General features: G+C 40.5%; 2 protein-coding genes, 1 long non-coding RNA gene and 2 other non-coding genes across 8 annotated transcripts; 2 read left to right on the top strand and 3 right to left on the bottom strand.

Annotated features, from left to right (window-relative positions):
* Positions 1 to 1,513: 1,513 nt before the first annotated feature.
* Positions 1,514 to 9,317, bottom strand: LOC104112309 (PRA1 family protein A1-like). Of its 4 annotated transcripts, none has more exons than XM_009622188.4 (9): positions 9,213 to 9,317; positions 8,902 to 9,093; positions 5,420 to 5,460; positions 5,247 to 5,325; positions 3,739 to 3,825; positions 3,576 to 3,664; positions 3,379 to 3,450; positions 3,153 to 3,278; positions 1,514 to 1,854 (listed from the first exon to the last, which is right to left on the bottom strand). In XM_009622188.4, exons 2-8 carry the CDS (start codon positions 9,057 to 9,059, stop codon positions 3,175 to 3,177), a joined length of 630 nt encoding a protein of 209 aa, XP_009620483.1. In that variant the 5' UTR covers positions 9,060 to 9,093; positions 9,213 to 9,317; the 3' UTR covers positions 1,514 to 1,854; positions 3,153 to 3,174. The 4 variants fall into 4 exon arrangements, with proteins under 4 accessions (XP_009620483.1, XP_070037921.1, XP_070037920.1 ...); XM_070181820.1 differs by having other exon boundaries at positions 1,514 to 1,848; XM_070181819.1 differs by lacking the exon at positions 9,213 to 9,317 and having other exon boundaries at positions 8,902 to 9,206.
* LOC117280572 (5S ribosomal RNA) lies at positions 4,289 to 4,406 on the bottom strand. The gene has a single exon (XR_011409938.1). It is a non-coding gene; the product is annotated as a 5S ribosomal RNA (ribosomal RNA).
* Positions 5,451 to 5,727, top strand: LOC138896557 (uncharacterized). Its single transcript, XR_011409915.1, has 2 exons — positions 5,451 to 5,574; positions 5,630 to 5,727. It is a non-coding gene; the product is annotated as an uncharacterized lncRNA (long non-coding RNA).
* Positions 9,318 to 9,320: 3 nt separating the features above from the next.
* Positions 9,321 to 9,394, bottom strand: TRNAV-CAC (transfer RNA valine (anticodon CAC)). Its single transcript has one exon. It is a non-coding gene; the product is annotated as a tRNA-Val (tRNA).
* Positions 9,395 to 16,770: 7,376 nt separating this feature from the next.
* Positions 16,771 to 19,305, top strand: LOC138896171 (uncharacterized). Its single transcript, XM_070180957.1, has 4 exons — positions 16,771 to 16,975; positions 17,153 to 17,802; positions 17,920 to 18,071; positions 19,254 to 19,305. The coding sequence occupies exons 1-4, from the start codon at positions 16,771 to 16,773 to the stop codon at positions 19,303 to 19,305; spliced, it is 1,059 nt and encodes a 352-aa protein (XP_070037058.1).
* Positions 19,306 to 21,111: the final 1,806 nt, after the last annotated feature.

Genomic DNA, 21,111 nt, shown 5'->3' with positions numbered 1-21,111 from the left:
TAATTTATACTTACATGTCATTTGGTATGGTAATAAGAGTTTAATAAATTATTGCGCATATAAAAGTTATTAGGATATTGATATGGAATTTAATTGATTGTGTTTGATTTATGATAAATGGTGTTTTTCCGATCTTTCTACCTTCATACTTTGCATTAGTGAACAATGGGATACAGAATGGATTCTCAATGATATTCATTAAACAATGCTTTTCATAGTAAGGCCCTTTAATAAATTTCCCACATGGTCAGCAACTGAGCATGCTAGTTAGGTTATACATGTAATTTATTACTACAGTACTACTTTTGGGCGAAGTCCAGCTGATTAAAAGCGATAGTATGTCCGATATGATTCTGGATTGACACAATTTGTTTACACTTTACAGCCTCAAGGTAACGTTCATTAAAAAGCCTTTTCTAAAACAGCGAATTGTACACTTCAAATTGAATACTAGGAAAAACAGTTGAGACTTAGAAATTTACCTTTTGCCACTGGCTGATGGCCAATCACTGACAAGCAATTTCTTTGCAATACATATACGATGTGTGTGTGTGTGTGTTGATTTAATGTTAAATTTCCCACATGGTCAGTAAGCATGCTAGGTTGGTGCATGTAATGTAACACTTTAGTGCAAAGTTCGCAAGATTACAAGTGATTCTGTGTCTGATATTATTCTGGATGCGTACAATCTATTAACAGCTAAGTCACATAGGGAAAATAATTGGATAGTAATAAGATAGTGACGAAAAGCTAGAAAGCATCTTCGTTTTGCATGGTTAGCCAGCCAAATGCATGGGCACTTTTCATTTCAAAGTTCACTTTAGGGAGTGACTTCTCAACTTACTAGGAGGGAATATTTCAACCTGTACGCCTTAATATTCCTCTTATTATTCATTTTTTATTTTATACATCACAGTGCATTGGAAATCTGAAAAAGAAAAACAAACGAAACTGACTTAAATTTCTCAATGTCGAGCTGATTTAGGTCAATGTTTCTAACTTTCTATATTTGAGAAATGAAACTGGAATGGATCATGCGCTTGAATTTCTAATGCAGCTGGTTCCAGATTTATAACAGTTCCAAAACTCCTAGATGTTTTTTAAACTTTTCTAAGTACACGGGTAGCTTCTTGCAGCTGCTGCAACACGAAGAGATAATCAATGTCCTAAATTAGCTAAAGTCAGCCATTCACATTATAGAATTTTTTCCAGAGATTATCACCAGGATACTCCTTTTTTTATTGGTATTTCAAAACACGCAATTGGCATAGAAGTTGGCAAGTTAAAGAGAACGAAACCATAAAAAAGGAGAGCAGCCCCAACCCCTGAGAGAATCTCCTTTCAAGTTTCACAGAATAACAAGTAATCTGACAAAACATGTATCCTCAGTTTGAATACGGGCAGGCAGCTGTCGAAAACAAGATCATAATCGTTAACCCACAAGGCGATTTGAAAAAGTTCCTTTTGGAAAAAAGACACCCCTGGGAATATTAATAGTAGATCGGGCGAAAACTTTAAGACAGAACTCACTAGAAGCTTTACTGCAGCTTTGAACATTAAGAGTAACAAGGAGTTTCGCAAAGGCATTAATAATGGACTCCTAATACAGACCCCAACTTTCTAGGGAATTCCTACTATGCACCTAAATCCAGTAGTCATTTCAAACGTACATGAATCGTAGAAATCAGTACCGTAAAAGTAAGAATCAAGGAAATTTACAACCCGTGGCTGATCCGAAGATATTGCAGAATGATACTTGAGAGCTCAGCTGCCGGGTCAAAGAAAACTATATATTGCATCAGCACACCATATTAAAGATCCGCACATGACAGCAAATTTGCAGAACTGCTGCTCCTATACAAATAGAAAAGAGACAGTTACAACAAGTCCTACTCAACCGTCATCATAAAAGACAATTCAACAAAAACTAAGTTGAATCTGGGAGTTATTAAACTTTGATGCTTCTAAGCTTAGACGATAACTATGACTTAATAACAGCTTTTAAAGCTAAACTGCCTATAGATTGCTGGTAAAATCACAGAACGAGAGAGGCCAATCTAGGAGCTAGTCATTTTCATGCTTCTACGCTTTTGACGTAAATGTGATTTAATAATGGTTTTTCAAAGCCAAACTGCACAAGATTTCTTGGTAAAGAACGATAGAAGCCTGAAACTATCCAATGACCTTTAGAATTCTCACCAAAAAGGGGCAAAAAGAAAAAAGCAAAAGATGCTGAAGGCTATATTAATTAAGCTTTGGAGGGATTGAGGTATACCCAAAACAAATATGATAATGTTCCACAATTAAAGAGGAACGTTGAAACAAAGGTCCAGGAAACAAAAAACTTCCTGCTTGAAGTGACAAGGGATAGCGCAACCATAAAGTCAAAATGAAGCCAATAAATAATACATTAGAGCAGACAGATAAAATGCCAATAAGATGCAATAACAGTTCATCAGTCTGCATAAAATTATACAGTAACTCATCATGCTTTGAACATAATTAAGAACAACCAAGAAAGCACCTTATACTTTGTTTTCTTAAGCTCCAAGAATCTCTTGGACAAGCTCTCTCCAAAATATGTTTATTATTTTTGCCAGAGACAAGCTTAGTGTGTAGTTTCTCGCGATAATTTTCATTTGAATATTTTCTTCGCACAACAAGTTCAAACCCCAAGAGCAGTCTCATAAAACTAGTACTACTTTCCTCAAAGTGCACTTTCTACTGCCTGCAGATCCAGTCTTCTCTTAGGTTTACATAATCCTTGCCTTTACTAATGCCTCAGTTGAGTCAATCGCAACCTCAATGTTTGAGAAGTCCTGAGGTAGGTTTGACAACTTAACTTCTTTGATTCTTTTCCAAACAAGGATATGCAAGTGCACGAGGAAAGTGAACAGAGAGGCATAGCATTTCCTCAGCAGAAGTATTTAGACAACGGCTCAACAAATATTGTCCTTTATTTTTAGCGAAGGGAAATACAGAGTTAATAGCTCATTGAAGAAAAGAAAATTGTACTAGCAAGTAAAAGGAAAATTATTTCAAGCATGAGTAGACCATGTTAACTTACAAACACTAGGCAACAAAACAAACAGCGCATACAACCATAAAGAGAATGAATAAACAAAATGGCAGATCTCAGGAAAGTAACTGACACGAAATGGAACTCTGCTGAAGCTACAGCTCACTATAGTTGCGCCAAACAGCTCGAAATTCCTCACGAAATGTATTAAGGCGAGCCTTCAAATTAGGTGTCCTAAAGCTTGCATGAAGAAGAGTGGCTGCAGAGAGAGAGAGAGAGAAGACAGAGAGAAGTCATTATTCATGCTGAAACATAGGATTTGGAATAACACACTTCACAACAAGAAAGAGAATACTTACAAAGAAGTCCTATAGCCAATGCCCATAAGACAGTCAAGAGGCCACAGGAAACAAACCAAAGGGTGAAACTTGCTGCAAAATGTAGAAAAGGGAGAAAACACCAATTCATCTCAAAACTATTGAAGTTTCAATAGGAAAGATAAACCACAGAGGGGAAGAAACAGTGACGCGATAGAAGAGCCTAAAGCTTCCAATACCTAGAGAGAATGCCAAGACAAACACCCAACGAGGCCTTCCACAAATGTAAATTGCTCGTTTAGCAGATGGACGTCCTCGAATAACTGGCCTGAAAATGGTCAATATTTCAGTATCAGTAGTGCATCCGGTTTGCTTTTAAACCTCAAATTTATGCAGACTCACGTGAGTGGAGGCCTCATTTTTGCAGCTAAATGAGGAGAAAACTGTCTGACAGTTCTTGTCACCTTTTCACTAAAAGTACCTGCGAAACTGTTGGAAAAATCATTAGCAACATGAAAAAGATGCAGCAACAAGATGTAAATAAACTTACTACTTTAAAACTCAAAAATAAGATTGCCGGTGACGATTTGTGTTTCACATGCTTTTCTATGCTAACAGATAATCTGCAGTCAATGTAAAGAAGACAGCTTGATGGAGAAAACAGTTATTCCTTAAAGCATCGACCAATTACCAGAAAGTTTATCAACTGTACATTAAGGTTCATTCGTTTTGCTTGAGGCTAAAAGGCAACCTAGGGAAAACTTATCAACCAGGAAGAGAAAAAGGAAACTACTTTCCTAATTCCTATAGAGCATCCAAGTAAAAGTAGAGACTTCCAAAAAAATCCAGATCATTAATCATTTTTCTTTCTTTGAAGGCCAGATTGCTCAAGGGTAAGTGAGATGTTAGTTCCTTTTTGATAAGGGTAAGATATAAATTTTGCCTCAACAGAGGGATGCAACACGAAGACTTCCCAGGGGTTACCCATCCTAGTACTACTCTCGCCCAAGCACGCTTAACTTCGGAGTTCTGATGGGATCCGGTGCGTTAGTGCTGGTATGATCGCATCCTGTGAGATGTTAGTTCCTTATCCAGCATCTCTGCATCTGGAGTACTCTATTTTCTTGTAGGACACACAATATAAAGAGTATCCCCTCATTTGAGTTTTAGAGATCAATAAGTCCCCAGGAAATAACTCTATACTAAAAACGTTATTCTCAATCCTTCAAGATCGGAGAGAAATTCAAGAAGGGTGTTTAGAGCCCAAAGTATTAACTTTAAAATGCATCAGGTTTAGATCAAACTAATTTTTATTATTTTTGATAAGTTAGTTCAAGTCAATTTTCACAGATATGACCAGAAATATAACAAAAAAGAGGTATGACATCCCATTTTTCCTTTTGCATGAGCAAAAGGAGGTATGGCTTTTTTTTAAAAAAGTAAACTGCAAAAAGAGCTACGACTTCTAAACTGCATATTCACTTAAGCACCATAGGTGTTGAGGGAACTTGGGCCAAGGACTTCTTTTTTCCCAGAGAAAGACTTATTATAGAACCTGTTAACCTAGTCATGGAAAGGGAAAAGGGAACCTAAATGGGAGTCCAAGCAAGCCTTCTACAACCACAGCATAGACATATATCCCTGTTTTCACCTTTTTGTCTTTACGAGTAACCTTGACATATTCCTTTAACCAAAAAAAAGAAAAAAGGTAGCTTGGGCAAATATCCTCCCCCCCACCCCCCCCAAAAAAAAAAATCCCGAACTAAAAGTTACATGTTCCCTATATAGGAAAATAATGGAAAACCTGGTTTATAACCTTGATCTAATCACAATATTTCTTATAGGAAACCAAAAACCTTATGCATCAACCTTTTACTCATGTATATAACGGTAAATAAGAAGTACATTACCTGTCATTTAGAAAAGCAATACTAAGAGTTGTCAAAAGAGCAGCAACAATAGCAAGTGGCCTCCTAAGAAACCCCAGTGCTGCAATACAAAACACACATGAAGTTATTCGTAAGCCCAATAAACATCATATCTATACTGAGTAGTGAGTAATACACGATTATTTGCTTCTTACCAAGAATAGTCACAATCATAATGAAGTAATTTGTCCGATAGCTGCAACAATTTAAAAGAGAAAATCCAAAGAACTTGAATTAGTATAGTTTCTTCACAAGTTTGAAACCCTACAGCACCAATAAGTACTTCACAACCTTTTTTTATTTTTTTTAAGTGAGAGAGAGAGAGAGAGAGAGAGAGAGAGAGAGAGAGAGAGAGAGAGAGAGAGAGAGAGAGAGAGATGAACTACAAACTTAAGTACTAAGAAATCTTTATAATTCAGTCTAGTTTAAATTCCAGGTTTTGTTCTATACCAAATTATACCAACTTTCAAACCAAGAAGTCTCATAAGAAGTGAGTACAAAGATCATTTCCAAGGTGTTGACAGAGAGATTTAAGAAGGTGATTCACAAACTGGTAGATACCCAATAGATGGCCTTTAATAAAAGGTAGGGAGATTATGGATTGCTTTGATAGCAAATGAAAGTGTTGACTCTAAAATCAGAAGTAAGATTCTTGGGGTTTTATGCGAATTGATATTGAAAAATCTTAAGATCATATGAACTGGGATTATCTCCTAAGTGTTCTCAAGGACATGGCCTTTGGAAGAAAATGGCTGGAGTGGATAGGTTTCTGCATCAGTAATGTCAGGTTCTCAATTCTAGTCAATTGTTCTCCTGAGGGTTTTTTTTCCATCACAAAGAGGATTAAGACAAAGGGACCCACTCTCGCCTTTCCTCTTAAATATTGCTATGGAAGGGCTGAATTGTATGACGAAAAGCCAAACCATGAGAGTTGGATAAGGGGGTTTAAGGTGCTAAATAATGAAAGGAGCAATTTGTAAGTCAAACATCTTCTTTAAGCTAATGATTCAGTGCTATTCTGTGATGCTGAAGTTGAGTTGATTTTAACTATTTTTGAAGCTATATATGGATTTCATGTCAACTGGAGAAAGTCACAAATTATTATAGTGAATGAAGTGCCACAAATTCAAAGTTTGGCTGGATCCCTCGGATGTGAGGTGGGGCAGCTACCAACTATATATTTGGGCCTACCACTGGGAGCAAAAAACAAAACACAAGACATATGGAATGGGGTTTTGGAGAGATGTGAAAAGAAGCTATCCAACTGTAAGAGCAACTACCTCTCTTTGGATGGGAGGATTACCCTAGTGAATACTGAATAGTGTGCTGGATTCCCTCCCACCTATATGATGTCACTTTTTCCTCTACCAGTGAAAATTGAGAAGAGGCTGGATGCTTTAAGGAGAAAATTTATTTGTCGAGGAACAAGGAGAATAATGTTACCCCCTGGTAAAATGAAAGACTCTGACAGTTGATAAGAAGGAAAGGGGGCTGGGGATAATAAATCTGAGACAACATAACAAGAGTTTACTGATGAAGTGGCTACAGAGATTCAATCTGGAGGAGCAAGCACTGTGGAGAAGGGTAGTCAGTGCCTCAGTTGAAATATCGTGTTGAGGGTCAGTAGTGCACTAAGACAGTATCTAATTCTTATGTGGTTTCTGTATGGAAATCACTAAGATCTCTTTGGCCAAAGTTCAATAGTTATACCAATAGGAAGGTTGGCAATGGTGTCAAGACTTCCTTTTGGAATGATGACTGGATTGGCAATGAACCTCTTAAAGATTCCTTCTCAGACATATTCAATTTGGTGAATCAACCTCAAGCTTCTGTGCCTGAGACTTGGAGTCTCCAAGGTTGGAATTTGAACTTCAGAAGACTTCTAAATGATTGGGAAGTGACTAGAGTGATCGAGTTCTACAAACTTTTGGATGGTTTTAAAGGCATTGTGGGCAAGAGGACAGACTGACATGGATAAGGAATAGCAGGGGTATTTTTTCTTGAAATATGCATATGGTATATTGAACAGGTCTGAGCAACAAGCCAAAAACAGCATTTTTGTAACATGAAACTGGAAGCAGATCTGGAAGGCGAGAACACCATTTAAAGTGGAATATTTCTGCTGGCTGGTAGTAAAAGAGGCTGTCCTAACACATGACAGTCTGATGAGGAGAGGGGCGCAGCTGTGTTCTAAATGTTTTTTGTGTGGGGAAGAGGTTGAAACAAATAGTCATCTGTTTCTTCATTGCAAATTACTAGTACTCTATGGCAGCTTTTCATGAGTATGAAAGGCCTCAGATGGACAATGGCTAGGAAAACTGCTGAGCTGCTAACATGTTGGAATGATCCAGGTAACATGGTGAAGCAGAAGAGATGGTGTAAAATTATCCCTTGCATGCATCTGGCGGACAATATGGAATGAAAGAAATCTGAGGTGTTTTCAAGATGAGCTAACTCTGAACAGAAAATTAAGATGAATTGTATATTTTTGTTTAATTTCTGGAGTAAAGAGGCCCTAGCAGAAGATGAAGATTCAGTAGTTGACATCATTGGGTCATTGTAACTATTATAGGACTGCGTTTTTGGGTTTTTGCTTTTTGGGGACTCCTGTAACTTTGTTTCCCTTAGCACAGTCTTTGTGGTAAGGACTTCTTTTCTGATTATTTATAAAAATCTGTTACCTTTCTCAGAAAAAATTCTGATGACAACACACATGAAATCGTACCTTCTGACAGTACATTTCCGTCTGAAAGTAGCTATCTCAAAACTTATCAAACACTGATTCGTGCATTCAACTTATTAGAATGTAAGAAACTAAGAGATGTTTTACCAGCAACTAATCTACTAAACAAACATTAATTCATGCAATTGATTGATCATTACTTAGAACCTCTACGAAAACTCAATTTCGAAGTAAGTTACGTATCTGAAGTCTGAACAATGTTCATTTCATCTGAAAACACTAGCTACTAATATACCACCATCAGGCATAAGCATGCATTCAATTGACTAAAACACTATAAGAGCTCGGAAATTTTACCTAGCAATAATCAACATATCAAACTCTAGTTTTCATATTCAATTAATCAAAAAATTAGATTATCTCAGAAAAATTTAGCAAGTAAGTAATCTATTTATGAAAAGCTAATTAGCTCATTCAAATCGGATGCTGAAACACTATTCATTTCCATCCGGAAAAAAGCTAGCTACCAGTAAACCTATCAAACGTGCATTCAATTGAGCAAAAATTATAAGATCTCCGAAAATTTTATCTATCAATAATCAACTTATAAACCTAATCCGCGCCTTCAATTGATTAAAAAAAGAACATCTCAGAAATTTTAGCAAGGAACTAATCTACTTATGAAAAGATAATTCGCTCATTTAATGGATTTCACCTTTTTGATGAAGAACTTTTTTGATGAAGATTTAATCGATTGCACCTAATACACTTATCAAACTCTAATCCGTGCAATTGACAGAAAAATTCGAAAAACTTAGCAATTAAACTACTCATCAAACGCTAATTAGTGAATTCAATAGATTAAAAAAATAAAAACAGTTTGGAAAATTTTAGGTAGAAACTATTCTGCATGTGAAACGCTAATTCGCTCATTCAAAATTAATAGAAGCGTACTAGTAAAGATTGCACTTGAGGCGACTATTCCATTTGGAGGAGGATCTGGGGAAAGTGAATCGGGAGAAGAATTCAGAGAGGGGACGCGGCGGAGATGACCAGTCGACTTCCCGTAGAGCCTCGATCAGATCCTCTGTGGTCACCGTGCCCCAATCCATTTGCCTTTCGATTCAACGAGAAACCCTAGATATGCTGTGCAAAAAACAAAAAACAATAATTGAAAGGAGAGCGTAATTACGAAGATGATGTGTGTGATTTTTGGAATATGTAAATGGCAAATGAAAATGATTCTGTTTTTGAGGATGACAAACCGAGTAAACGTCCTTAGGTAAACGATTACTTGAAGCAAAGGAGAGAGCAAAAAAAAGAGAGGTGTTAAAGGGAGTGTTGTTGTGGAAAATAAATTTTACTAAAAGAAGTGTCTGAGCCCGGGTTCGAACCGGGGACCTCTAGTGTGTGAGACTAGCGTGATAACCAACTACACCACCCAGACAGTGCTGGCAAGTAACAGTTTTTTATCGTTAAGAAGAAAATTATGACTATAACCAAGCACTCCAAGCCTCCTATCGACAGTAGAATATTTGTCCTCTACACTATCCATGCCAATTTAGAGCTTCTCCTTCTTCTTTTTTTTTTTCATTACAATGATCTTAGGTTAGGAATATGGATTATAAAACTAATTAAACAGTAAGTTGAGCTTACAGTAGTTCAAATTGTAATCACATAACTATTTTTCTATACCTTCAGACAAAGGCAGATTCAGAATTTGGAGCTTTAGGATGCCATGTAGCTTTAAATGTTATGTGTCGCTATTTTGTACATTGAGATAGAGTACATATTTTGTCGGTTTGAGCAACTTTGGACTTTGATTCGGCTACTTATTTTTTGGTATATGTATAGGTCGAAATTTGTTTCAGTACTTGGGATTAAGTAACCTCGAGAAAAGAGTCAGTCGAGGTAGACCAGGAGATGGCGAAACCCGTGGTCGAGATGCAAAAGATGGTCGATGTCGAGCATTGCAAAAAGAGCTGTAATGACTTGTTTATTAGGGCAAGATATTAAAGTGAATATTCCATTGGATATTCTTTGTACTTGTACTATTAGGATTTATTGGGGGTATGTCCCAAATAAATAGGAAAATAGATAAGGAATAGAGGCATGTGATATTCATGGTAATAAGAGCAGACTTTGCACAAAGATATTCCCTCTCTCTCTTGTAAAAATATAAAGACTACCTTTTTATCAAGATTATTTCTCATATCATTCTTCACATTTCCATCAGATCCGAGAATATTTCGAATGTTCTAAGATCTTTCTGTCACTCATCATTGTTAGGGGGAATAATCACATATCTCATTGTTTATTGTATGAATCACTTCTCCTATTTACTTAAATGTCATTTATTACTATTTATTATCAATTACTCTTCCATTATTGCTCACACTTTATGATTATTTAATTCTATTTATTGTCAACCCCTTATTGGATTCGTCCCACCTTATACATGTTTTCAAGATTCGCATCTAGAGATATTGTCGTTAACTAGGTTTAACCCGTTATTACATAAATATAATGGTTCCAACAGAAAATTATACTTTTTAGTCAAACAAATTGGCACCGTCTGTAGAGATTTCCTAGTTAAATTTCTAATTTCTTCTAGATCTATAACTAACACGAATCACTAGCGTTTAAAAAAAAAACAAGAACAAACTTTTTTTCTCTTTCTAAAGATCTAATATGGCAGGTAACAAAGAAGAAAGAATAAGAATAATGAGCGACCTCCCAACCAACCTCATGAGCATCATCCATGAGAGCGGTGAAGCAGTGGACGAGAACACAACACCCAATGCCTCACCCAGGCAAGGTGGGTCACCCCCTCCCCACTGCAGCATCACAAAATCTCTTGGTAAGGGAGCCTCCACATCCGTGACGGAGGAGGCGCCACCAGCAATAAAAAAGCTCCTTGAGGCTTGGCTAACTGACACACTGACCAGCGTCCTTCATAAGCTTGTTCGAGACATGGCTACAGAAAATGCAAGGACTTGCGTTATACCACCAGTGGACGAGCAGCACAGTCAATTCCATCCTCCTCCAATGACAGGTATCACTCACAATGTCATTTATAGTGAAGGTGATGACACTCTCGCAGCCATTTTGAAAAGGATGAAGGAAATGGAAAATGAGAACAAAGCACTTCGGGGCCAAATAAGATAACACCAAGAAAGGGTTGATAAGATATCGTGTGCCCCTAAGCTCTTGCCGAAGAGAGATGTCGGTCGGTTCATCGAGCAGCCGTACAGTGATGATGCCGCCCCATATGCCATTCCAAAGACCTTTAAAATACCGCCCTATCTAAAAATATACGATGGCACGACCGACCCCGAAGACCATGTGACTCACTACGTCACCACCGTGAAAGGCAACGACCTCGCCAAGGAATAAGTATCCTCCATTTTGTTAAAAGAAATCGGCGAGACCCTCACGAGAGGAGAATTAACATGGTATTCACAACTGCATGCACGTTCTGTTGAAACCTTCGAAGAAATAGACGATAAGTTCGTAACGGCCCACGTTAGGGCCAAAAAGGCAGAGGCGAGAGTAAACGACATATTTGCTATTAAACATTCTCTGGGAGAGGGATTGAGAGATTTTCTCGACCGGTTCAACCGAGTAAGAATGACCTTGCCGAATGTATCGGAAGGGATGGTGGTCGCAGCTTTTCAAAACGGGCTAAGCAGAAATGGTTCGAGGGTAACAAGAAAGTTACTAAGTCGGCTTATGAAGTACCCCTCAACTATATAGGATGAAATACACAACGCATATTGCGCCAAAGTCCGAGCAGATGAGGACGACCTCAATGGGCCAACCCATCGACTGACCTTGGTGCAAGTCGAATCTAGAAAAGATCGAAGAAGTGATATGAGGAGATATCTTGCAGCCTTACGACCCAATTGGGAACGACATCTACCATATGTCAGAACCGTCATTGCACCCTCTTCCCGTCATGAAGAAGGCCTGTCCCGATTAAGAATATGGGCTCACCGGAACGAAAGAGGTATTCCCCTTTTACTATCCACTCACAATTTTTATGTGTCGCCTACAGAATTAGTCTACGCCTTGTAGAAGCTCGGACCGAAGGTGAAGTGGCCACAAAGATAAGGTCAGACCCGAATACCAGAAAATCATACGTCCTTTGCGAGTTCCATCAAGAGCGGGGACACAAAATCGAGGATTGCATCGCCCTAAGATAGGAGGTCGTAATCATGCTACGACAGGGACACCTCAAAGAGTTGCTGAGCGATTGGGGAAGGACAAATTTTACCAGAGGACGTGAACAATATCAAGGACCACCGAAACCGCCCTTGCCAACCCGCACCATCCACATGATCACTGGTGGCGGCGACGATGCTTCTATCAACAATGTGAAGTTCACCACAAACCACAAGCTCAAAAGGATAATCACCTACGAACGGTATGATGAACTCGAAGAAAGAATCATCTTTGATAAGTCAGATACCAACGGTTTGGCTTTCCCTCACTATGATGCCCTTGTTATCAATTTACGAATTTTAGATACCAATGTGAGACATATTAGACGATGAAAGCGGCGCGTGCATTATCCACCCTCGAGTACTTGCACAAATGAAACTCGAGGATAAGATAGTACCATGCTGCATCACACTAACGAGTTTTAACAATGCAGTTGAGTAAACATCCGGCGAGATCACACTCCCCGTCCTAGCCGGTGGCGTCACTCTGGAAACCACATTCCATATCATGGACCAAGACACAACACACAATGCTATAATAGGGCAACCATGGATACACACTATGAGAGCCATCCCCTCCAGCTTATACCAAGTCATAAAATTCCCATCTCCATGGGAAATATTCAGTATACGAGGGGAACAACACACATCCCAGGAATGCTACCACATCATCCTAGACTGCACAACCATCCAACAAACAAATGACAAAGAAAAAGAGGCATAGAAATTAGTAGGGTAGAGGTCGATGTGCGATGATAGTGAGGACATCATCAGAGACCCTGATACGGTCGAAGCTGTAGGATTGACCATAGAGGACCTCGACCTCGTTCAGTTAGACAACAACGACTACAGCAAGAAAGCTTACATCGATTGCATACTTCAGGAACCATGTAAGTTTCGTCAATTCTTAACTGCTAACGCAGACTTGTTTGCTTTTAGCCATCAGATATGCCAGGTATCCCAAAGGAGATCGCCACACACAAATTAAACGTTGATCCATTCCACCCCCCGGTGAGGCAGGTTAGTGTAACGACCCGGCCTGTCGTTTTGAGGGTATTAGACTCAAACCCCTATTTATTGCTCCCTCTATTTTATTTTGTGGTTACGTGACTTGCCAGGAGTATTTATTTTTGGTTTCGGAGTGAAATGGTACACATAGTCCCTAAATTAGAAGTTTAAGTTCTACGAAGGGACCGTAGTTTGAATTATATGAAGACGACTCTGGAATGGGGTTTTGACAGTTCCAATAGCTCCGTAGGATGATTTTGGTCTTGAGATCATATTCAGATATTGAATTGGAGGTCCGTAGGTTATTTTAGCGTCAATTGGAGAATATTGGAAAATTGGATGATTTTTTGGAAGTTTGACCGGGAGTGGACTTTTTTATATCAGGGCCGAATTCTGATTTTGGAATTTGGAGTAGGTTTGTAATGTCAATTATGACTTATGTACAAAATTTGAGGTCAATCGAACTTGATTTGATAGGTTTGGGTGTTGGATGTAGAAGTTTGAAGTTCTAAAGTTTATTAGGCTTGAATCGATGGGAAATTCACGTTTTTAGCATTGTTTGATATGATTTAAAGGATCGACTAAGTTAGTATTGTGTTTTAGGACATGTTGGTAGGTTTGGTTGAGGTCCCGGGGTGGTTTCAGATGGTTAACGCATTAAGTTGAAGCTTAAAGAATGACTAAAGTGCACTAGTTCTGGTGTAACCACACCTGTGCAAGTTTGACCGCAAGTGCGGGCCTACAGAAGTGTGAGGACAAGTGCAGAAGCAGAACTGAAGGGGGTGATCAGTGGTCACAGATGCGACGTGAAGGCAATTTCGAGACTTTTTCAGAGGAAACATTTAAGTAAAGATTTTATACTCATTTTTTATTAATGTCCACTAATATATCATGTATTCTTAATTTAATTAAGGATTTGAGTTGATAAATTTGTGAAAAAAGTGGAAAACTCCTAGGCCGAGTTTTGAGGTTTTGATCGAGAATTTTGCATCGGATTTGAGTAATTTTGATATGGGTGAACTCAATATCGAATGGATGTTCGTATTTTGTGACTTTTACCCGGTTCCGAGACGTGGGCCTGGGTCAACATTTTGGGGTGATTTTCTAATTCTTTGCTAAAGTCATAGTTTTACTATTTAAATTAGTTTCTTATAGTTGTATTTATAGTATGTAATTTATTTTGGCTAGATTTGGGTCGTTCGAAGTCGAAAAGTTGAGGGAAAGGCATTCTTATTGACTGATTGAGCTTGATTTGAGGTAAGTGACTTGTTTAACCTTGTGTTGGGAAAACTCCCCTTAGGTTTTGGTACTGTTATGATATTTGAAATACGTGAAGGCTGCGTATGCGAGGTGATGAGTGCGTACTCGGGTTAAATATTGAAAAGTATCCGGTTCTTGCTGAGTAGTTTTCTTTTAAATCTTTAACTGAGTTGCTCTAGCCTGTGTAGAAACCATGTTTATCCTAATGTCGCATGTCTACATGTCTTAACTCTTACTTGCAATTTGTCCAACATGCTTAGTTGAATCATTTGCTTCCTTGATTCTTGTATTAAGTCTTTAACTGTAGGATTCCTTGCTATAAATTCGTTGTCCCATAGGTTATAAGTTGTGTATTTACTTTTGGGACTATGAGGCAGTACCTCGGGAGCGCCCATGTTGTATATTTACCTTTGGGACTACGAGGCGGTACCTTAGGAGCGCCCCTGTTGCATATTTACTTTTAGGACTATGAGGCGGTACCTCGAGAGCTCCCCTTGTTGCATATTTTTATTTTGGACTACGAGGCGGTAGCTCGGGAGCTCCCCCTGTTGCGTATTTATATTTGGGACTACGAGGCGGTACCTCGGGAGCGCCCCCGTTATTTACCCTTATTTGATGTGTTGTTACCTTTTGTAATTTCTCGTTGTTCAATTCTTAGTCATTTAGTTATATTGTTATATCTTCTGCTTTGTTTTCCCTTTTATTCTAGTAGGGCCATGACCTGACCTCATCACTACTCTACCGAGGTTAGGCTTGGCACTTAGTGGGTACCATTGTGGTGTACTCATACTACACTTTCCCACATCTTTTTGTGCAGATCCAGGTACTACTTACCAGACTAGGTACCAGTGAGCTAGACCATACGTGGAGACTTCAAGGTATATCAGCCAGCGTCTGTAGACCTCGGAGTCCCCCTCTATCTTTATTATGTTGCTTTCTTTATGTTCATTATACTTTGATGTATAGAGACACTTAGAATTTTCTCCTTAGAGCTTGTGACTTATTTCTACCGGGTTTTGGGAGTTGTAATTATTTGAATCGCATTTTTTATATATATTTCATATGTTGAGGCTTAAGTTCAGTTTATACTCTGTTATTCCACACAAATGATAGGCTTACCTAGTCGTTGAGACTAGGTGTCGTCACGACATTCTACAGAGGGAAATTTGGGTCGTGACAAGTTGGTATCAGAGCTCTAGGTTCATAGGTATTATGAGTCACAAGCAGGTTTAGTAGAGTCTTGCGAATTGGCACGGAGACGTCTGTACTTATCTTCGGGAGGCTATGGAACTGATAGGAAAATTTCACTTCTTTGATTCCTTGTCATGCGAACTTGTTGAATTCAGAATTCTAAACTTGTGGCTTTCTATTCTCTCATAAATGGTGAGGACACGTACAACCGGATCAGATGACCAGACACCCGCACCCCTTGGTGGAGCCATGAGAGGCCAGGGTCGGGGTAGAGGCCGAGAACGTCCATGTGGTGCAGCCAGAGCACCAGCACGAGCTGCTATAAAGGAGCCACCAGTAGCTCCAGTTAGAGCAGATGCACCTGAGACGCATGTTACTGCATCAGCCCTCCATGATACTCTCGCCCAGTTTCTGAGCATGTTCGGCACCTTGGCTCAGCAGGATTGATACCACTTGCTCCTGCCACATCTCAAGCCAGGGGAGGAGCACAAACTCCCGCCGCCCCAAAGTAGCGGGTCCAGGTCGACCAGGTTCCTGAGGTCATACCGATGCAGCCGGTAGCTCTAGTTCAGCCCGAGGTCAGGGTAGCAGTTTCTGAGGGGAGCAGCTCAGGCTCGAGAGGTACAAAAAGTACCACCCTCCTACTTTTAGTGGCTTGGCGTCAGAGGATGCCAAGGGTTTGTTGAGGAGTGCCACCGTATCCTCCGTACTATGGGTGTTGCGGAGTCTATTGTGGTTTCTTTCACTACGTTTTATCTTAGAGGGGCGGCTTATCAGTGGTGACGAGTTTATGAGTTAGGTAGTCCAGCCAAGGCATCTTCACTCACTTAGACTCAGTTCTCAGATATGTTCTTAAGGAAATATGTCCCTTAAAGTCTCAGAGATGCATGGCGCAGAGTTTGAGAAATTGCGCCAGGGTTCTATGACCGTGTCAGAGTATGCGGTCCGGTTTAGTGATTTGGTTAGGCATGCATCGGCCTTAGTTGCTACTGTTCGGGAGTGGGTTCATTAATTTATTGAGGGGATCAACCCTAGTATCAGATTTAGCATGGCCCGAGAGTTAGAAATGGACATCACATACTAACAGGTGGTGGGGATCGCCAGGAGATTGGAGGGTATGTTGACTCGGGAGAGAGAGGAGATGGAGGCCAAGAGGTATCGAGAATCTGGCACATATAGTGGTACTCGTGCCGCAGCTGCAACTTGTCATGGTAGGGGCTATGTGGCTCGCCCCGTTCATTCAGCACTTTTAGCCGCTAGCGGTGCTCCGGCCACTCCTAGGCAGAAGGCTCCTTATTATGCACCGTCATTGTTTAGTGCACATCCTGCATGGGGTGCTTTAAGCGGTTAGTCCAGCCGATCAGGCCCGAGCCAGCCACAACATCCATATCCTCCAAGATCTTATTTTGAGTGTGGTGACACTCGTCATGTGGTGAGGGATTTCCCCAGACTCGGGAAGGGTGCACCTCCACTGGCCACTCAAGCATCGCATGCTCCACCGGTTCCTCAGGCTATGATTACAGCACCAGCTACTACCCCACATGCACAGCCAGCTAGAGGTAGAGGTCGGACAGGTAGAGTTCGCCCTAGAGGTGGAGGCCAGGTCAGACATTATGCCCTTCTTGCTAAGACGGAGGCAGTTGCATCCGATTCTATCATCACAGGTATTGTTCTAGCTTGTCATAGAGATGCATCAGTCTTATTTGATCCAGGCTCCACTTATTCCTATGTGTCATCTTATTTTGCTCTATATTTGGGTGTATCTCGTGATTTTCTGTGTTCTCCTGTCTATGTGTCTACACCCGTAGGTGATTCCATTATTGTTGAACGTGTGTATAGGTCGTGTTTTATTGTTCTTAGTGGTTTTGAGACCAGAGATGATTTATTATTGCTCAGTATGGTGGATTTCGATGTTATGTTGGGTATAGACTGGTTGTCGCCCTATCACACTATCCTTGATTATCACGCTAAGACGGTGACGTTGGCTATGTTAGGTCTACCGCAACTAGAGTGGAGAGGTACCTTAGATCATGTTACTAGTAGGGTTGTCTCATTTCTAAAGGCTCAGTGGATAATTGAGAAGGGGTGTGATACGTATCTGGCATGTGTGAGGAATGCTAGTGCTTATACTCCTACCGTCGAGTCAGTTCTGGTAGTGAGGGATTATCCAGGCGTATTTCCAGTAGAACTTCCAGGCATGCCGCCCGACAGAGATATAGACTATGGCATTGATTTGTTACCGGGCACTCAGCCCATTTCTATTCTACCTTATCGTATGGCCCCATGAAAGTTGAAAGAATTAAAGGAACAGTTGCAAGATAAAGGCTTCATTTGGCCTAGTGTGTTGCTTTGTGGTGCTCCTATGTTTGTAAAGAAGAAGGATGGTTCTATACGAATGTGTATTGATTATCACCAGTTGAACAAGGTTACAGTGAAGAACAGGTATCCATTGCCACATATTGATGACCTATTCGATAAGTTTTAGGGTGCCAAAGTGTTCTCTAAGATCGACGTGCATTCAGGCTATCATCAGTTGAAGATTTGGGAGCCAGATATCTCGAAGACTGCTTTCAAGACTCGGTATGGTCATTACAAGTTCCTTGTGATGTCTTTTGGGTTGACTAATGCCCTAACAATATTCATGCACTTAATGAACAATGTATTTTAGCACTATCTTGACTCATTCATCATTATATTTATTGATGACATTCTGGTATACTCCCGGAGCCGGGAGGATCATGAGCAGCATCTAAGGACTGTGCTTCAGACCTTGAGGGAAAAGAAGTTGTATGAAAAAAATTTGAAGTGTGAATTCTGGCTAGAGTCAGTGGCAGTTTTGGGTCATGTAGTATTGAGTGAGGGGATCAAGGTAGATCCGAAGAAGATTGAAGTAGTGCAGAGTTGTCCCAGACCATCCTCAGCTACGGAGATCCGGAGTTTTCTTGGCTTGGCTGGGTATTACCGTCGATTTGTAGAGGGTTTCTCATCTATTGCTGCAACTATGACCAGATCGACCCAGAAGGGTGCTCCGTTTGGGTAGACCGAGGAGTGTGAGGAAAGCTTTTAAAAGCTCAAGACTACTTTGACTACAGCCCCAGTGTTAGTGTTGCCTACTGGTTCGGGGTCCTATACGGTGTATTCGCATTGGTCTCAGCACTGTGTTGATGCAAGATGATAGGGTGATTGCCTATGCGTCTAGACAACTGAAGGTGCATGAGAAGAACTATCATGTCCACGACCTCGAGTTAGCAGCTATTGTTCATGCGTCAAGATCTAGCGACACTATTTGTATGGTGTCCCTTGTGAGGTCTACACCGATCATCGTAGTCTACAACATCTGTTTAAACAGAAGGATCTTAACTTGCGGCAACGAAGATGGTTGGAGCTACTTAAGGATTATGATATCACCATTCTCTATCATCCCTAGAAGGCCAATGTGGTGGCTGATGCCTTGAGTCGCAAGGCGGAGAGCTTGCGCAGTTTAGCATAGCTACCAGTAATAGAGAGACCTTTAGCCTTAGATGTTCGGGCCTTGGCCAACCAGCTTATCATATTGGATGTTTCCGAGCCGAGAAGGGTTTTGGCTTGTGTGGTTTCTCAGTTTTCTCTTTATGATTGTATCAGAGAGCGTCAGTATGATGACCCTCATCTTCTTGTCCTTAAGGACACTATTTAGTCCGGCGATGCCAAGGAGGTCACTATTGGAGATGACGGTGTACTACGGATGCAGGGCAGGCTACGTGTGCCCAATGTAGATGGGTTGCGTGAGTTGATTCTCCAGAAGGCTCACAGTTTGCGGTATTCCATTCACCCAGGTACCACAAAGATGTATCAGGACTTGAGGAAGCATTATTGGTGGAGGAGGATGAAGAATGACGTAGGATAATATATACCTCGGTGCCTAAATTGTCAGTAGGTGAAGTATGAGTATCATCGACCAGGTGGATTGCTTTAGAAGTTAGAGATTCTAGAGTGGAAATGGGAGCGGATCACTATGGATTTCATTGTTAGACTCCTACGGACTCAGAGGAAGTTCGATGCAGTTTGGGTGATTGTGGATAGATTGACCAAGTCAGCTCATTTCATTCCTGCGGTTACTACTTACTCTTCAGAGTAGCTCGCTCAGGTTTACATTCGCGAGATTGTTAGGCTTCATAGTGTACTGGTATCTATCATCTTTGACTAGGTATGTAGTTTACATCACGGTTCTGGAGAGCCATACAATGTGAGTTGGGTACTCGGTTGGAGTTGAGTACAACATTTTACCCTCAGACAGACGGACAATACAAGAACATTATTCAGATATTTGAGGATATGCTTCGTGCATGTGTGATGGATTTTAGGGGTGCTTGGGATCAGTTCCTGCCACTTACGGAGTTTTCCTATAATAATAGTTATCAGTAGAGCATTCAGATGGCACCGTATAAGGCTTTGTATGGCAGGCAGTGCCGGTATCCAGTGGATTGGTTCGAGCCGGGTGAGGCTAGGCTATTGGGTACAGACTTGGTTCAGGATGCTTTGGAAAAGGTTAAATTGATTCATGATCGACTTCGTACAGCCCAGTCCAGGAAAATTAGTTATGCGGATCGGAAGGTGAGCGACGTTGCATTCATGGTTGGGGAGCGGGTCTTGCTCCGGGTCTCGCCCATGAAGGGTGTTATGAGGTTCGGGAGGAAGGGCAAGTTGAGCCCTAGATATATCAGGCCTTTTGAGATTCTTGAGAGGGTTGGAGAGGTGTTCTTACATACTTGCACTACCACCTAGTCTCTCTATAGTTCATCCAGTATTCCATGTTTCCATACTCCGCAAGTATCACGGCGATCTGTCGCATGTGTTAGACTTCAGGTCAGTATAGTTGGACAAGGATATATCTTATGTTGAGGAGCCAATGACCATTTTGGACAGGCAGGTTCGAAAATTGAGGTCAAAGAACATCGCTTCTATGAAGGTTCGGTGGAGGGGTCATCTGGTCGAGGAGGCAACTTTGGAGACCAAGCATGATATGCGCAGCCGTTATCCTCATCTTTTCACCACTTCAGGTATGTCTTTATATTTATTCGAGGACAAACGTTTGTTTTTAGAGGGGGAGGATGTAACGACCCAGCCGGTCATTTTGAGAGTATTAGACCTGAACCCCTATTTATTGCTCCCTCGATTTCATTTTGTGGTTACGTGACTTGCCGGGAGGATTTGTTTTTGGTTTCAGAGTGAAATACGACACATAGTCCCTAAATTGGAAGTTTAAGTTCTAGGAAGGGACCATAGTTTGAATTGTGTGAAGACGACTTTAAAATAAAGTTTCGACTGTTCCACTAGCTCCGTAGGGTGATTTTGGTCTTAGAAGCATGTTCGGATGTTGAATTGGAGGTCCGTAGGTCATTTTAGCGTTAATTGGCGAAAGTTGGAAAATTGGATGATTTTCGAAAGTTTGACCGGGAGTGGATTTTTTGATATCGGGGTCGGATTCCAATTTCAGAAGTTG

The sequence above is a fragment of the Nicotiana tomentosiformis genome, chromosome 7, assembly GCF_000390325.3.
Source record: "Nicotiana tomentosiformis chromosome 7, ASM39032v3, whole genome shotgun sequence".
Lineage (NCBI taxonomy): Eukaryota > Viridiplantae > Streptophyta > Magnoliopsida > Solanales > Solanaceae > Nicotiana > Nicotiana tomentosiformis.
The sequence above is the reverse complement of the archived record's forward strand: the minus strand, read 5'-3'. Positions and strand labels throughout refer to the sequence as shown.

What these genes read in the sequence shown, in the direction of transcription:
- LOC104112309 (XM_009622188.4), bottom strand. Translation starts at nt 9,059, where the DNA reads ATGGATTGGGGCACGGTGACCACAGAGGATCTGATCGAGGCTCTACGG. An exon ending in CTCAAGTGCAATCTTTACTA is followed by an intron (nt 5,461 to 8,901) that starts GTACGCTTCTAT and finishes AAATTGTTGCAG; the next exon opens with CTATCGGACAAATTACTTCA. An exon ending in TGTCTTGGCATTCTCTCTAG is followed by an intron (nt 3,451 to 3,575) that starts GTATTGGAAGCT and finishes TACATTTTGCAG; the next exon opens with CAAGTTTCACCCTTTGGTTT.
- LOC138896171 (XM_070180957.1), top strand. Translation starts at nt 16,771, where the DNA reads ATGGAGGCCAAGAGGTATCGAGAATCTGGCACATATAGTGGTACTCGT. An exon ending in TAGTGAGGGATTATCCAGGC is followed by an intron (nt 17,803 to 17,919) that starts GTATTTCCAGTA and finishes GCCCCATGAAAG; the next exon opens with TTGAAAGAATTAAAGGAACA. An exon ending in AAGGTTACAGTGAAGAACAG is followed by an intron (nt 18,072 to 19,253) that starts GTATCCATTGCC and finishes TGATTGTATCAG; the next exon opens with AGAGCGTCAGTATGATGACC.